This window comes from Gambusia affinis, linkage group LG04 (genome assembly GCF_019740435.1).
Source record: "Gambusia affinis linkage group LG04, SWU_Gaff_1.0, whole genome shotgun sequence".
Classification (NCBI taxonomy): domain Eukaryota; kingdom Metazoa; phylum Chordata; class Actinopteri; order Cyprinodontiformes; family Poeciliidae; genus Gambusia; species Gambusia affinis.
Window position 1 is genome coordinate 7,981,738 of NC_057871.1, and position 16,922 is coordinate 7,998,659.

Consider the following 16,922-nt stretch of genomic DNA (forward strand, 5'->3'; position numbering starts at 1 on the left):
AAACCCTGTTTGATTCTGACCTACAAATAGTTATTGATCCCTTTTCTACACAGCTATTTTGTTCATTTCATTAAAATGTTGTAAATTTAGTTTAGTGAGCAAAAGAAGGAAAGACATAAATACTATATTAAAAATGCTTTTAACTTAATTCTGGCTCATATGGCAGAAGACTTGAGGTTTGTGATGGTAGGACACATTACATGTGGTTCTCGCTGTGGTCTTCTTTCTTCACCAAAAACACTGGAAACTTTGACAAGCGTGATGAATTCTTAGAAATACCAAGTGATTTTAGCAATATATCTGAGCAATATGTTGAATCATGACCAACATCAGTCGATAACGATACCTCAGATATTGTGCAACCCCAATATAGACACAAAGAAATAAATTCCAGTGAAATAAATACCCACAACACAAATGAAGCTTTAACTTTTTATAAGATTTATATAAAAGAAAAAACATAACACAATAACCAGGTAATGTCTTACATTGTGTTTTTCCTTTGATTCTCTGAGGAGTATTTACAAAACAGGCTTATTTACACACAGCATGAACTCAGAAGTGGACAGGAAAAACTACGCAACAGTAACTCGAGCAACCAGTTAGCGTATTGGTAATATATTTATTATGTACAAGTGTAACTGGCCAGTCTAGAGCATTACAGGAGGAAAGATATTCTGAGAAAGACTGAAATAACTTCAAGTATCTGATGTGAGGTTTTAGTGGAGGGTTTAGTCTGACAGACAGATTTGGAGCAAAAGCAAAAATCTGGTGGAGCAAAATGACAGGAGGAGCTCTAGAGAGGACTGCAGACAATACAATGTTTTCATTTCTCCAATAAATGCCCTAAAACTAACATTAACACAACCAAAGAAAAACCTCTTTACACGTATAATGATAGCTTGTTGGACTGTAGCACCTTCTTGAGGCTTAAAAAAACAATTCTGCAACAAGCAGAAAAATAAAGCAAATAAAGTTGCTCAGGGCAGCAACACAACTTCAGACAGATTGAAAAGCAGACAAAAGACAACAGGCTTTCACAGCAGTTTGAAACTTTTTGGACTTTATGAAGTGGTTCACTCTATAAGAACCAAACTCTTAGCTCCATGGTGATGAAATGTTATGTTCTTTGGAGTGGCGGGCTAACTTCAGAAATGTAGTACCTTGTGTGTCATTTAAGGTCCAAATATCACTTAAACCATCGCAAGAATTGCACAGTCAATTGTCTGAAAAGAAGAACTAGCTTATCTTAGGAGAAATCTTAGTTGAAAACGATGAGCACAGGCCATTTCCTACAAACGTCTCCCATTGTTCTGAAGACTAATGCTACTTCACAAAGTCTGTTCAACACTGTAGGGATCAGCTGCCCTTCTTTTTAACACATCTCTATAGTGTATGTATTCTGGATAGAGGATATTACATCCTTCTACACGAACTCAGCCAGGAAGTGGCAGATGCTGCGATCCAAATCCACTGTTCTTCATCCAACCAGCACTGCGCTTTCAGAGTAGGACCATCATCCTCACTGTAGTGTTAATTTAAGACCTAAAACTGAGCAAAAGACTTTTTTTCTCTCTTTTGTAAAACAAAAAGGTCCACTCTCAGAGTGCTAGTGAAATAAGGACTCTCCAAATGTATTTGTTTTAAGGAAAGCAGGCCAGCATGTGATAAGATTGGCTGCTCTGAATGTAAAATAAAAATTTTAAAAAAGCACCCCGGCTCTCCAGCTCTCTCAGCAGACGGTGAGCGGCTGTGGTTGGCTTTCACGCCGCTGGTTTTTCTTCAGCAGCTGAATCCGGTTGTGACAGTAGAACTTGACCGCTCGCCAGTCACGGTGGTTGTTGACCAACAGGGGGCACTGCTGCAGGCAGCGCTCGCAGTCGGCCTTCGCGGGGACACGGAGCTCGTTGATGTTTTTGGTTAGATGCTCTTCAACTGCTGCACGCTCCGCCTCTGACCAGGGACGCTTCAGGACCCCTCGCTTCCCTGCAATGCAAGAGAGAGAGGAAATACTGTAGATTAAAAGCAATGTCTTTGTTGTTGAGCTCATGTCTTCATTTATTCAATAACTTAGCTGCAAAAATAACATTGAAAATGTTATTTATTTTGTCTCCATCTTTGGATTTTATACAAACGTTGCTGAGTATAAGAGCAGTAACGGGGCTAACCTGAGCCTCTCCTGCGGTTTGCAGGTGGGAGAGGTGGAGGAGGGGGCGGCGGCAGGAGGCCAGACTGGACATTCTTGATCTTCTTGGGCCGCCCCACCCGGCCGTTGTTTTTGCCTTTCCTGACGTAAAGCAGGGTGGGTGGAGGGCTCAGAGCTGGGGCTGGGGGGGTCACCACGGGTTTCTCCTTCACATGTTCCCCATCCGAGTCTCCCTCCGAGAAAGAGTCCGCAGAGTTTCCTGATAAAACTGGAAATCAAATTTTGAATCAGAACCAGACGCCGTACGGACTTAAAATCATTAAAATATAATTTCACACAAAAATCATCTCCTAGGAAGGAACAATAAAACACTAATCTGGGAACTGACTCATCATGTTTGTGTTCATTCGTCTCACCATCCAGCTCCAGGCAGATGTGGTTCAGGCTCATTCCTCTGAACAGAACGCCGTCTCTCTCCCCACACAGCACCACTCGGCCCACTCTGCCCATCAAACCCGGGTCTTGGCCGATTCCGGTGCAGATCTGCGTCACGTGATACTCCCTCTCCAGGAAGTGCTCCAGCCGCTCCACAGCGCCGCCTCCTGGCTGCCCCGGCTCCTCTCCCTCCCCCAGCAGCAGCAGCTGGGTCAGGATGGCCACCTGCCGGCGGACCCTAGCTTGCGTCAAAGCCCTGGGGTTGCGGGTGCCGCTGGAGCGGGCCAGGCTACGAAGGAGGTCGGTGCCGCGCAGAGGGGTGGCAGGAGAGTGGTAGGGGCGGGCAAAGATGTACGGGTTGACAGGATCTACCCCGGCGTCATGACGGGTCTGCAGGAGCAGCTCCAGACAGGGCTCGCAGTGGGGGGGGAGGATGAGCGGCTGGACGCGCCCGCGCTTCCCCTGGACCCCGACTCTAGGCAGGTGAGAAAGAACGAGTCGCTCAAATGGGGAGAGGGAAGCCTCCAGCGGCGTGAGAGCCGGGGGGGCGCCAGGAGGGACAGGGACAGGGCACTGAGGGGTGACGCGAACGCGATACTCGGCGATGGTCAACTTGGAGACCTCGCACTCGCGTCTTCGGTTGTACAGGATGAGGAGCGCCAGGCTGGAGTGGCAGAGCAGGCGCCAGGCCTCGGAGGACTGCAGCTGCCGGGACAGAGACAGGAACGCGGAGTGCTGGAGCCGACGGAGGTACAGGACCAGAGAGGACAGAGAGGACAGGAGGGGCAGCATGTGGTGACGGCCTGAACCACTGCAAGACACAAAGGACACTTTTCATCCCCAAAGTTTCAGTAACAGTGGCAGTCATGAGTTTATGTTCGTACAGTTATAACGGACATGAATGTCGTTCATTTGGGACTTTTAATGTCTTATTTAAGTTAGGCTAGGTTCACACTGCTGGTAAATGCAACCCAAGTCCCATTGCTTCTTCTTTTATTTTTAGTCCTTGTTACGTTTTCAAAAACTTCTGATTTTTTGCAACCAGAAAAAAAACATCTGATTTATTCCACTTCCATATGTGGTGTTGAATCTGATGCGCATTAGTGAGGATGAACATATTTATTTGTAAATATAATTGTGAAGCCATGTGGACTGGAGAAAATAGATGCTAACAGATGAAGAAACTGCTTGGTAACAAACGTTATTCAACTTGCATAAAGAGGAAACAAATTACCTCAGCAACTCCTTTTCTTTTTCCTCTGTCCCACTGTCATCCTCAATTTCCATGATTCCATTAACATCATTCTCTTCCTCCTCTTCATCCTCCTCTTTTTTTGGTGCTATTTTTTCAGCTGTTATGCTGTTGAAGGACTGAGGGCACACCAGCTCCAATTCCTCTTCCTCTTTTGTCTTCTTCATGTCCACTACATCCAAATCTACATCTTCCATGTCCTCCTCTTCCTCCATCCTTTTTTCTTTCTTTAATCTCCTCACCCCTCCTTTCCTGGACTGTGTCACCGCCACAGGTGGGGGGCTCCTCTTTAGGACTGACACTGCCACTGCGTTCTGCCCGCGTAGGGGAGTCAGGACAGGACTGGTGGAGCTTCTCCCAGAGGAGTCGTGGGATTGGTCCGCTGAGGTGAGAGAGGGCGGAGTCATGGACAGGTCCTGGACACTGCTCTGTCCTCTGACCTGGGAGAACTTGGAGTGGTTCTCTGTGTGAGCGTGCAGTGAAGCAGAGTTTGTGCTGTGCGCTTGCAGATGCGGCATCTGTGTGTAGCGCTCGACAAGGGCGGAGCACACGTCGGGCTGGTGGGCGTGGTGTTTGTCCAGGTGGCGGCCCAGCGAGCGGAAGTGGCGTCCGCAGTGTTCACAGGTTTGGCGTGTGGAGTCAGTGGACACTCCTTCTCTTGGGACATTTGTGGTGAGATTTGCCCCGTTCTCAGAATCGAAACAGGTCGGAGTTTTGAATTCAGGTTTGGTCGAACTTGAGGAGGGGAAGGAAGATGAGGAGGCAGGAGACGGGGACGAAGGTAGGGTACAGTTATGATGTGGGACGCTGGAGGGAGAGACAGGCGAAGGGCGTCGGGGTGGGGTCCGATGGGGCATCTTTTTCTTGGAAGGAGTGCCGCGACGCTTCTTCCGTCGGCGAAGTGCACGACCACGGGGGCTGGAGTTGTCTTCATCTGCAGCGTCCAAGTCGCTGGCATCAGAGTGAGAGACGGGGGAGGATGACGGGGAGAGGGACCAGGACGGGGTGACAAACTCCTGCTGCTGCTGCCGATGCTGCTGGGCGGTCAGAGGAAGGGGCTCGTCTTCCTGGAGTGAAAAGATGCAAATGTCAACGTAATGTTACAATAGCAATGATAAAAATGGAACTGGGGTTAGGATGAGGTTTGTTTTCTGCTGTGTTTCCGTCTGTCACCGCCTTCACAGATCCTCCCACACTAGTCACACTTAGGACTTTTTCACAGACTTTAGTTGTTTTTTATTTTGGAGGGGCGCGGGGGGAAGGGGGGGTTATGTTATAGATTATGTTTATGCACCCAGGAGTCAGAACAGCACCAGCAACGAGGGATTATTAACTAATCAATCGATTTCTGAAGGCAACTAGTTGAACTGGTTTTGTATTTAAAGGTAACCGAGTACCTAACATGAAGTCCTTACAAGTTCATAAGAGAAATACCCATTTGTTATGCATTGCCAAAATTATTTTAGATAAAAAGATATGCTTATGTACTACAGCCTACATTTCAGACAAATTAAAAACAGACAAAACAAAATACGGTGAAAAATAAATAAAATAAAAACAAACATATCATTTATATTTGCTTACTTTGTGGAATAAGTTGTTTAATGTAAATCTTCAACATCATTGAATTGTGTTAAGTTACTTTATTCGTACATCAATGCCTTACGGCTTGTGGTCTTTATCAGTCAAAAACTGTGAAAGGTGTGCAAAATCCAGTAAGACAGATATTAGAAATGTCTGAATGTGTAAACAGGAGACATTGTTTTACCTTTTTCACGTTGTTGCTATTTTCAGAGTCTGAGTTACACTCCGGTTGCGCTGGAGACACAGTTGCACGGAAACCCTGAGGAACGCATAAAACTCAGATTAAACCAGCAGCAGGCACAACACTCATTAATATTTAGCGTCACAATCAGCCTCAGCTGTCACTCAGAGAGCAGGAAAACACATTAGTAAAGTAGACTAAAAAACAGAAAAAGAAAGAGATATTTATTGTTTGAAACAAGCTTTAAATACGAGACGGTTGAGAAACAAAGCCAGATTAAACTAAGGGGCCTGCATGCAGTAAAAGAATGTGTTTGAGTTCATCGACCATCCTGAAGCTTTTTTGCTGTTTGACAACTTCTTAAACAGTTTCTGGTGTCATTTGGTTGAAAATATTCATCAAATTTAATGGGTCCATCACAGCAACAAATGTCATGTTATAACCATGGTAACTGTTGCTACAGCATTATAGGTAGAAGGAGAGCTGGAGCTCTGTCATCACCATGGCAACCATATGCCTTGTTTAGCTTGTGCATGCAGAAGAAGGGTGATTGTGAGTGTGTGTGAGTGTTATCAGCAGTGTCAGAACAAACATATGTCTGTCTGATGTCAGATATTTCATGCGTCTGTTTTTACAGAAATGAAGACGACATATTGAAACAGCAAAGGGGAAAAGAGGGATAACTCCACACAAGGACTAATCAAAAATATATTTGTCTCACTAGATTCTCTCCCCACTCGGTCAGGCTGTAGTCAACGGTGATCTCCTCTCCCTTGGTGATGTCTCGAATGGCAATAACGACCAGGCGCACCTGGCTGCCACAGTGGACCTCCCTGATGCGGCAGTTGGGGGATGGAGGGAAGGACATGGCTGTCGGAGCCGGAGCCGAGGCAGTGGGAGCAGCTGGAGCTGTGGAAGCTGGGGTCAGAGTTGGGCCCTGAGCTGAAGCTGTGGTGGCTGGGGCCGGAGCGGGCACAGGGGTCAACGTCGGGGCTGAGGAAGCAGTGGGAGGCGGAGCCGGGGTGGACGCTGAGCTGACCTTGGATCCACGGGAGACCTTATCTCGAGTCTGCTCTGGTGGACCGCTGGGAAGACAAAGGATTAATTGATGAAAGGGGGAAAAAAGCAACATGCACCCCTCAGTAATATCCTGCCAAATGTAAAGTTAATCCTGTTCAATAAATTAGATTATGCATTCAGATTAAAAGTACCTTTAGAAAAAAAACATTTGAGTAGTATTAAACATACTTTTATGCTTTTATGCATGTGATGTAATATTTTAATTTTATACGTCATGTTTTCTGGACATTTAAAAATATTTAAAACTTAAATTTATTTAGGAATATTAGACTAAAGGAGACTGATTTTTCAACCAAACACACACTTCAGCTTCAACTCAGCTTGTTTATGTGGATGAAATCAAGACCTGAAGGGTTGGTGGCAGCCAAGGAGAGTGACTCAAATGAGCAGAGCTTAAATTAAGCAGTACTCAAGTAAAAATCAGCAACAGTTGATCATTTTCTAAAACTTTGAGTTTTATAAGATGCCAGTTAAAACAACCAACAGGAGCCTGGATGTGAACTCACCAGCTGTGATGAGCAGGGTGTGTGATGTAGGAAGGTGCGTCCAGTGATGGACGTTTACTCTCTCCTCCCTCCTTTCGATCACCTGAGAGTACAGCAGTATGTGGATGAGGATTACACACCAGGGACACACACACAGATACACACACATGAACACAAGGGTCACAACCTCATCTCTTGCAGTGCACACAGGCACAGATGCACATATGTAGTCAGATACACACATTCAAACATGACCAGAAGTAGGTCACTCACATACTCACAGTCCGCCCCCACGCAGACAGATGCACATGCAGACAGTGCTCAAACATACACACAATTCCAGCTAATGGCTAGAAGAACATGACATGCAGAATATATCCGAAAGACACACATACATACACACACACATACATACAAACCTGGGTTGATGCTTTGCTCAGGCACGCCCTCTTCCTCAGTGTGTGTTACAAAGACCTTCACAGGTGTCCCTTTTCTTTTCCTTCCACAGCCACGCCTGCCGAACACATGATAGAAAACTCCCAATTATCATTTAATCAGTGTGTCTAGCAGCCAGGCTTCACGTCGGTCAGAGAGGACCACCAGTTTTTACCTTAGTTTGAATATACTTCCATTTACTTTCTGTTGATATACCTGAATCCCCCCAATGTCAATACATTCTGGAACATTAAAAGGTTTTCTACCTGAGCGTCGCGCTAAGACGGCAGGAGAGTTAAATAAAATTCAGCGACACACATGCAAAGTGCCTTAAACGTCTTGATGAATCAGTCAATACTGAGCACACTGTTCTATATTTTTTTTCCTTTTATTAAAAGAACTACAAGTTTGTTTTTGTAATAACTGAGTGCATCCAGATCTTTAAAACTTATAAATAAATAAAAAAGACTCTGCTCCAACTTTCACCACTTTCTACATCAGAAATTACCTCCTCCTCAGTGCAGTTGTCCTGAATTTGATTCCTGGTCTCAGGCCCTTTGCTGCATATCTTCGCCTTCTCACTTCATCCTTTTTACGCTCAAATTACTGTTCAATAAAAGGCCAATAGTACCAAAAAATATTTTTAAAAACCCCATAATATGCTATGATTTACTCCATATCGTTAGCCAAGTATGATGACTTCCGAGCACAGAACGCTGCCTCTTGTGTGCACCCAGAGCCGACAGTCAGATTATATCTTTCAGAATAAGTCCATGTCAAAACAGCCACACTTAGAAGAGCCAAACTGATCCTGCCTCTGAAGAATCTGAGCTAGTTCTGCGAGCACAAATCTCAGCTTTGTTTTCCCCATCAATCTGTTTTCCCTCACATGACACTGGAGTCTTTTGAAAGTAGGCCATGGGAAGATCATGCTTTGGATCTAATCAGTACTGCCCATGTTGATATGTGAATCGATGCGCCTTTCGCTGGTGGTAAAAAAGAAGCTAAATAGTTTCAATAGAAAACTTAATCAATGGAATAACAGACTGAAAATAGAGGGCAAAAATTAATAAAGAGATGCATAGTGAACAGACATCAACATTTTGATTGAGCCAGTCCACTTCCATCTACATTTGTGACACTGTATGCAAACTTCAGTGTTTAAGAGGGTACAACTTCATATGGGTTCATAGTTTTTCTTTGAAAATGTTTCATCTGCAGCAAACACACAAATGTCAATTTTGAGGGGAAAAAGGATAATTAACAAGAGCTGATTGAAGATTCAAAAACTTAGCTTAGATTTCCCAATACTGTCAATTCTGATTTCTTTTTACAAACTGTAATTTAACAGCATTCACAATGCTCCTTTCTAGCCTTGTGTCAACAATAATTATGCATATTAGTAGTAAAAGTCACTTAGGGTAAATTCACTTCACCAATTTATCAAAACACCTCTAATGAGGAAAAGAAAAGATCATAACTGATAAAGTACAAAACAAGAGGACAAAATGACTAGCACCTACTAAAGTATAGCTCTGTTGTAGTAGTGAACAACAGGCTAATTATAGGAAATCACTTTTACATCTCTGAATGAGATGATACAAACTGGTGTGCAAAAAACATTGCAATTATTTAAATGAAATAACCAAAATTCCATAAGTACAAAAAAGAAAGTCAAATCACTGGTCAGGAGTTGTAGTTAGGGCCGTCAGCGGCGTACTGGCATAACGCTACAGTTAGCGCTACATGTGTAGTTAAAACAGCTTGCCCGTCTGAAAATTGCTCTAAGTAGTCAGTTAACAGAGCAGACATTACTGCTTTACACTCAGAACCCTGAAGAGTAGTAGCGAAAATGTAGTACAAGTTCACAGATCTCAACATCAAAAGGAATTTCAGTGTCTTGACTTGCACGCTTCAACTGATGGATCATGTCACAAAGTTGTAGTTAGGGCTGGTAAAAACAGAAATCTGTCTTTGTTGATTACTTGTAATGATTAATGACTCAAATTTAATCTTCTAATTTTATCCCAATATTTGTTGTAGAACTTGTTGTAGAACTTAATTGTAATAATTGTCTTTTAAATCCTTAAACAATTCTTTATTAAACACCCAATTATTACATATTAGTCTCAAGCTTAATAAATAATAACAATTATTACTAAAACCATTTTTCAAGAAACCAGAACATGAAATAAATAAAGCATATGGTCTGTCACAATGAACAATAAATAAATTAATCGCATGATAAACTAAAACAAATAATTTTCATTTGCTTGGTTTATCATTTTTCTTTTTTCTCTTTTTGTCGCTTTGGTCTCAACTATCCCTTTTTTGCAAGACAATTTTGTCAACAGACTTCAAATTCACTAAATTTGTTGTTTCTGTTGTTTTGTTTATTTATTTTGGACATTTAAAATGTCTTTCAGTTTCAATGTTTAAATGTTCATCAGAATTTAAAGTTTATTGATTTTTGAGAATTTGTTATTGCATTGTTCTTCCTTTATTACTATTATATTAATTAAAAATATGATTATTATATATTACATAATAAAACAACATTATCGTTTATCGCAAGAAGTTCTTATGGTCTATCAAAATTTGTTATTGTGACAGGCCTGTAGATGCATAAGTCTATACCTTAGATCTGATTCTGCCAATTTTCTCTTAACTGAAAACTTTTTTTCTTCTTGTATAAAAAGAAACACACAGCACAGGAAAACCCGGATTGGTGCATCTCTATATGCAGGATACAGAAATATTGCCAAATCAAATCAGATACTTACACTTCAAATATTTTCAGTACAATAATGTTTACACTATTACTCACACTGCGTTTATGTAAGCAGTTTTCTTCTTAGAAAAACACACAAAGTTTATGTTTGTTTGAATATTTTGGGTCTGTTCAGTTCAATAAGTTTTCTCAAACTTTCTTGCTGACCAAATCTGTCTCACCACCCCTTCCTGACTGAGCTGACCCCTTAACATCTCCCTCCATATATCTCTCGTTCTGTCTCACCCTCTCCATCGATTCTCTCCATCTTCCCTCCCTGAACAGTTCTCTCCCTTCTAAACAACACACACACACACACACACACACAGCTCCCCTCCCACCAGCCAACATGCACGCACAAATACGCAAACAAAAAAAGTGCATACTCTAGACCCACATAGAGACACGCAGAGCTCACACAGGCCACATGTGCACACGTAACAAACATCTCTCTCACTCCCCCTCCCTCCCTCCAGGAACACGCACATACACTGAGGCACACAAACAAGCGCTAACTAACTCTCTCTAACACACACACACTCCCCCTCCCTCTCCCTCTCAGGCTAACAGGCAGGCAAACACACTGACTTACACACGCCCACACACACACAAACTTACAGTACACACAAATATCCTCTCTGTAGCCAAGCTCACATGCATGCGCACACACACACACACACACAGTCCTCCCCCTGCCTCTAAAGCTCCCTCACACACACTCAAATAACCAGACCCACAGTCTCATGTTCCATCTCTCTTTTTCACTCATTCACACACAGAAACACACGCACTCTCTCACAGTCATGCATGTCTGCCACAACATATTCTCTTCTCCACTTTCTGACACACACACACACACACCCGCACACACGCAATCCACCAAACAAGTTATTCCTCCTTTAGCCACCAACAAGCAAACTGAATGTGCTGCTGTATAAAAAGATACACACGCAACCTCTTGTCATGAAACTGTTCCTACTGCTTGCTCCACACACATTTGAACTGCACACAAAAACTCAGTAAGCCTCATGTATACTCCGTCCTTCACACACACACACACACACACACACACACACACACACGCACACAGCTCTCAATAATAACACACATACAAACAGCCCCCCATCTCACATATACCATACCACCCACACAAAGATACTTTTCCTTTGAGCATGCATACACACACACTGTCCTTTCCTCTTTCATAAACAAAGTAGATGCATAAACATTTTCCTTCCCTCCGTACAACACTCACACTCACACACACACATTGCCCTTGTCTAGGAGCTACACACACATTCGCCCATGCACACGCAAACACACACACACACACAAACCTTGTGTCTGTCTCCCCCATGACACACACCCCTCCCATTCTTACTGACTGCAGAACAAACACACACATACACACACGCACAACTCTTCTTCCAGAGCAAATACACACACACAGAAACAGACAGCATATGCACGAGCTACACACACACACACACACACACAATCTTTCTGCTTTAAAAGCTTGCATGTATACATGCTAGTTATTGGACGCTTGCACACACACGCACATCCTCATGTCCTCACCCCCGTCCCTCCTCTTTCCCTCCTTCTCACTCTCGCACGCACACACACCCACACACACACAACGATCTCTCTCTGCAACACACACCCCCGTCTTCTCTTGCTCTGTGGTAACACACATGCTCAACCTGCTTTCCCCAGCTCATCATACACACCTCTCAGTTTCTTAAAGACAGACACCAGGTTTCCTCTCAGGACAATCTAACCCAAAACACCAAACACACACATTCCCTGCTTTTTTTAATCTATTCATTGCATTAGGTTACACAAACACACAACACCTCACGCACATACACTTCACTTACTCTTTCTAAAACACACACAAACAAACACACACACACACAGTCCCTCCCCCCACTCTCTGATCACACACACACACAGACACACACTCCCCTCCCTTTCTCTGTGCCTCTAACACACTTCCCCTCTATCTGCCTCTCTCTCACAGTTACACACTTTTTATATGCTTCTTGTCACACATACACACGTCCTTCACAGCCTCACAGTAAACACACCTTCATTTCCAACTCTCTTCATTCTAACTTTCTGTCTCTTCTCACAGGAATACACAGAGGCGATCTAAAAACACATTTATCTGCTCTTTTCAACATACACACTCTCACCCATTTTTCCTAAACACACACACACACGCACACACCATACTACACACACTCCTGTTCTCTTTGTCACACACTCCTTGCACACTGAGCTCCCCCTCCCTCTCCTCATCTCTGTCTCACTCTCACACACACTCTGTCACGCACACACTACTCACTCTCTCCCCCTCCCATATCCAACACACACACCAACACACACACACTCCCTCCTCTTTCCCTTGCTCTAACACACACACACACACACACACACACACACACACACACACACACCCACGCACACAGGGAGAGGTGCTCCTTTCTCTCTCACGCTCTCCTCTCCCCGTGTGTGAGACTCTCAAATCACACGTGAGCGCGCGCACTACATACAAGAGCGCGCACTTGCAGACACACACACACACACACACACGCACATGCTATCATTGCCTGTACAATTTATAAAACTTCAATGTCTAATAAACTTTCTGACAGTAAACATTTGAATATCATGACTGGAAACTTTAGTTATCAGGAGTTCAGCGCGCGAAGTACTGTTTAAAAACACCTCTATTGGGCTACGTGAAAGAGTAACAAGTGTTAATTTCTTGCACTGGTGCCTTTTTCCAGCAAAAGACGCATATATTCGCCATTATTTAGCTTAACCCAGCTACTAGCAAGCACACAGTTTTCTGTAAAAGCGGTGAATTCAGTCTGAGACTCAGCAGATGAAACCAACGCATACATACCCCTCTGGAGCCGCACAGCAAGGTGGATTTAACGGTCAGAAACAAGCTAGCGAGGAAGAAACAAGCTAGTTTCAGTGTATCCGAGGTTTAAATAGTTATAAACAGCAAAACAAACGCGTGACAATAACTTTAGTGGCACCGAAAACACCCTCACACATACCGCGCGCACACCCACCCGTGTGCGTTTTTCTCCATAGGCAGGAAAAACACTTGCACTATGAGTCTAATACGTCCTCTTTTTTTCCCCTGCTGGACTCACCCGCGAGTTGGTGGTGCCGCTTTGACGCCTTCTCCGTCGCCGTGTGGATCCCGGTATTCGAAGAGCGAGCGCACGGTCTCCGCCATGTTCACGCCAGCACTACGCTGATACTCCACCGCCTCACCATTCAGCCTCTCGCGCTGCTCTCCAGCCTCAACCAGCCGCCTCACACCAAGGTTATCCTGGCCACTCCCACTGCCGCTGCTCTGAGGGGTCCGCAGCGCCCATCGAGCCACAAAATAAATCCGGTAGAGATTTAAAAGATGTTATCAGTCGATTTAAAAAGGTAGATTTAAAAGTACTCACATTTTGTCATTTCATATGTGTGGAAATACGGTGGCTCGCTGCTGTTACTAATTCCGGGAATTTCCACCAACCCCCACAGAGGAATGGACCCGCTCAGCGAGCTGATGAAAAAAGTAGATCGTTTCTAAGAAGAGTGATTAACTCGCCTAAAGAGAATGAACTGAGTAAAACTGATGAATGGAATGTTAAGGTTTAGTTTGTCCTCTAAACACACAGACACTTTATGCTGAGGTTTTGAGAATTCACTACAGACCTTTTTTATTTAATCAACAGTTGAACAAAAATCCCATACGAATGAATCTACACAGAAATTTGGCAAAATGCTGCTCAGAATGACGTGACCAAAGTGACTTCAAACCACTTGTTAGCTTGGTTATGAAGATTTGTTTTATTATGTCCTGAACATGCAAGCAATTATTGTAATTAAATATTTACACAGACTGTTTACTGAAATCTTCCCTACTTTAAGTCCAATACCATTTTTTTTACTAAATGGTTTACACACACACACACGCACACGCACACACACACACACACACACACACACACACACACACACATACGCTCGCACACACACATATGTATATATATTTTACAGTATGATTATGGTTATTGTCTGCAAGGAAGGCCCATTTGCACCACAGCTTTACTTTACACACAATGTTCTTTTCTCAAGAGGCCAATTACTTCATTAAATTGCCGTAGTTCCTAATACTGCAAAACAACCACAATATGATACTGCCACCCTCGTGCTTCATAACTGAAATTGTGTTTTTGAGGTTTGCAAGCTTCCCCCTTTTCTCTCATAACGCAGCAATGGCCATCAAGTATTGAATTTTATGTTTACAATCTACAGAACATGATTTCTCCAATCGAGGTCTCTTTGAATGCATCTGGAAATTATGTCTTTATGTTTCTTTTAAAGCGATGCTTCTTCCTTCCTGAGTGACCTTTGTGAATGATGGCACTTAACCAGCTTCAGGAAGCATTTTCACCTTTAAAACTACTGCCCTTTACTTGTAATTAAGAAAACATCTTATTGGCTTTATAGAAATTCCTCCCCAGCTATCTGAAAGACTGCTTGCTAGTTGTTGCAGATGTTTGATGACTGTTGTTTCTGCCGCCGGTGAATTGTTAGCTTTAAGGGACAATTGCTTTTTCACAAAAACCCAAGTTTCTTTAGACAGAAATTTCCCTTAACAAATGAAACCATCATTTAAAAACTATTTTATATTTAGTCCAAAAACAGATTATTTTTCCATTGGTTCCCTACAGATGAGAAATCATTAGTAATTTGGCAGAAGAATTTAAATTTAATTGACTACTGAACCCCTGCAGATGTACTCTTTCCTCTTTTGAACTGAATCCCACAGAGAAGCAAAATCCTTACCTCACTTATGATTGAGCTACCACTAACCAACAGAGAATGTCTGCTTCTGAAAATGATTAGGAGCCCTGCTTTGAGATGATCATGTTTAATTTTAGGTTTGATAAATAAAAAAGTGATATGGTACACTGTTTTATGATTGTGCATGACATTATAGTTTTTATATCTCTGAACACATTCTTAACATAAAACAGAAAACTACCTTTAAAAATGGCTAAATACACAGCTAATGAGTCCTCTGTGACTTAAGAGCAAAGAAAATACCAATAGCAGTAGATCTGCAGTAGATAGAGCACAAGTAAAGTTCAATTCTCTAAATCATCCTCTTAACCAATGAAACATAGTGTGGTTTCTTTGATTATTTTGTCACATTAAAGACATTAAGGTTGATTCTCCAACATTTTACCCATATTAGTAGCCTGTAAATTAGCAGCAGAATTCATGCAATGGATCACTGTACTGAGAAAACTCATGGGCATGAATGGCGAGAAATTTAGACATTGTAGGAACTTTAACTTTATCCTAAGACAAGTCAGGATGATTCAATTGGAAAGTTAATAGAACTGTTTATTCAAACTTATTTGCTGGCAGATAAAGTGTGTTAGTTAAAGATACCTGGAATTTGCCTGTGATACAAACCTTTTAATATTAAAAATTAAGTACTTGATTTCCCTGTGGATGAGCTTTTTCTTGATACTCCTAATTGCTATGTCGAGATAATTTGTGACTAAATTGTGTGCACTATCTTTACTTAAGCAGAGACAGAAACAGCCAAGTTGTCCATGTCTCACCTGTTAGATGCAGCATTTCAGAAAAGAACATCCAAGAGAGGTTTATGTTTAAACTCAAACTTACAACATAAAAGTCGACCTGCAGTTTCAATTCGAAGCAGTCATTCAAAAGTTGTTGTTTTTTTATCTACCCAACATGTTGTGCTCTTTGCTAATGCTACAAATGTTAAACTGAGTTGCATTCACAGGCTCTCTCTCAGGAGTCTTGCACATAAAATTCGATGATGTAGGATCTTCCAGCTAATGTGTCGGCATCTTTATTTGTTCATTAAAACATAACTTACTGCTGCTGCCTGTTCCTTAATTTAACTACATTAATTTCATTTTAACATACATTCACTTCACTTCCCACTGGCTTGAGGGTCTTGCCTGTCTTTGAAATAGAGCTTCACAGTTGTTGTACGTAAGCATTTCTGGCTGCTAAAGGTTTGGTTTTTCTGAAAAAGTTGAAAGATATTAAACAGATGATTTTCTTCGACGGATGACGAAATTAATGACGACCTATTGTAAACATTGATAATAGCTGGACTAACTTGAGGAAAAAATTAGTATTTCTTTTAATAAATCTGATAATTGCTTGGCTATATACTGTAGCTTTAATATTGCTACTTTTTTAAATATTGTAATTTTTCCATTCAATTTCTGTATATTTATTCTAGTCATGACCTGAATCCTTCTTATATTTAACCCTTATGTCTTTATTAGGGGAAACTTGAATCATTATTCAAATGATTTAAGTACAAATGAAGAACTAATGCAGATTTTTCCTTTATTTACCATAATTCTGTCTGTTTCCTATACGACCTTATGCTTATAGGGTTTCAAAGGGTTTGGGCTCTATCTTCAGTAGTGATTGGACAAAACTTGCAGCCTACACAGGTCACCAGTCCATCACAG

General features: G+C 42.3%; 1 protein-coding gene across 1 annotated transcript; it reads right to left on the bottom strand.

Annotated features, from left to right (window-relative positions):
- Window positions 1–418: 418 nt before the first annotated feature.
- On the bottom strand, window positions 419–13,729 carry si:dkey-117m1.4. Its single transcript, XM_044115533.1, has 9 exons — window positions 13,542–13,729; window positions 7,583–7,677; window positions 7,185–7,266; window positions 6,320–6,683; window positions 5,602–5,676; window positions 3,816–4,900; window positions 2,563–3,392; window positions 2,169–2,414; window positions 419–1,986 (listed from the first exon to the last, which is right to left on the bottom strand). Exons 1-9 carry the CDS (start codon window positions 13,625–13,627, stop codon window positions 1,733–1,735), a joined length of 3,117 nt encoding a protein of 1,038 aa, XP_043971468.1. The 5' UTR covers window positions 13,628–13,729; the 3' UTR covers window positions 419–1,732.
- Between the last annotated feature and the right edge of the window lie 3,193 nt (window positions 13,730–16,922).

Coding starts and splice junctions, on each gene's coding strand:
- si:dkey-117m1.4 (XM_044115533.1), bottom strand. CDS start 13,627: ATGGCGGAGACCGTGCGCTCGCTCTTCGAATACCGGGATCCACACGGC. Junction 4,901..5,601: donor ATAGCAACAACGTGAAAAAG/GTAAAACAATGT, acceptor TTTTCACTCCAG/GAAGACGAGCCCCTTCCTCT. Junction 1,987..2,168: donor AAACCGCAGGAGAGGCTCAG/GTTAGCCCCGTT, acceptor CTTGCATTGCAG/GGAAGCGAGGGGTCCTGAAG.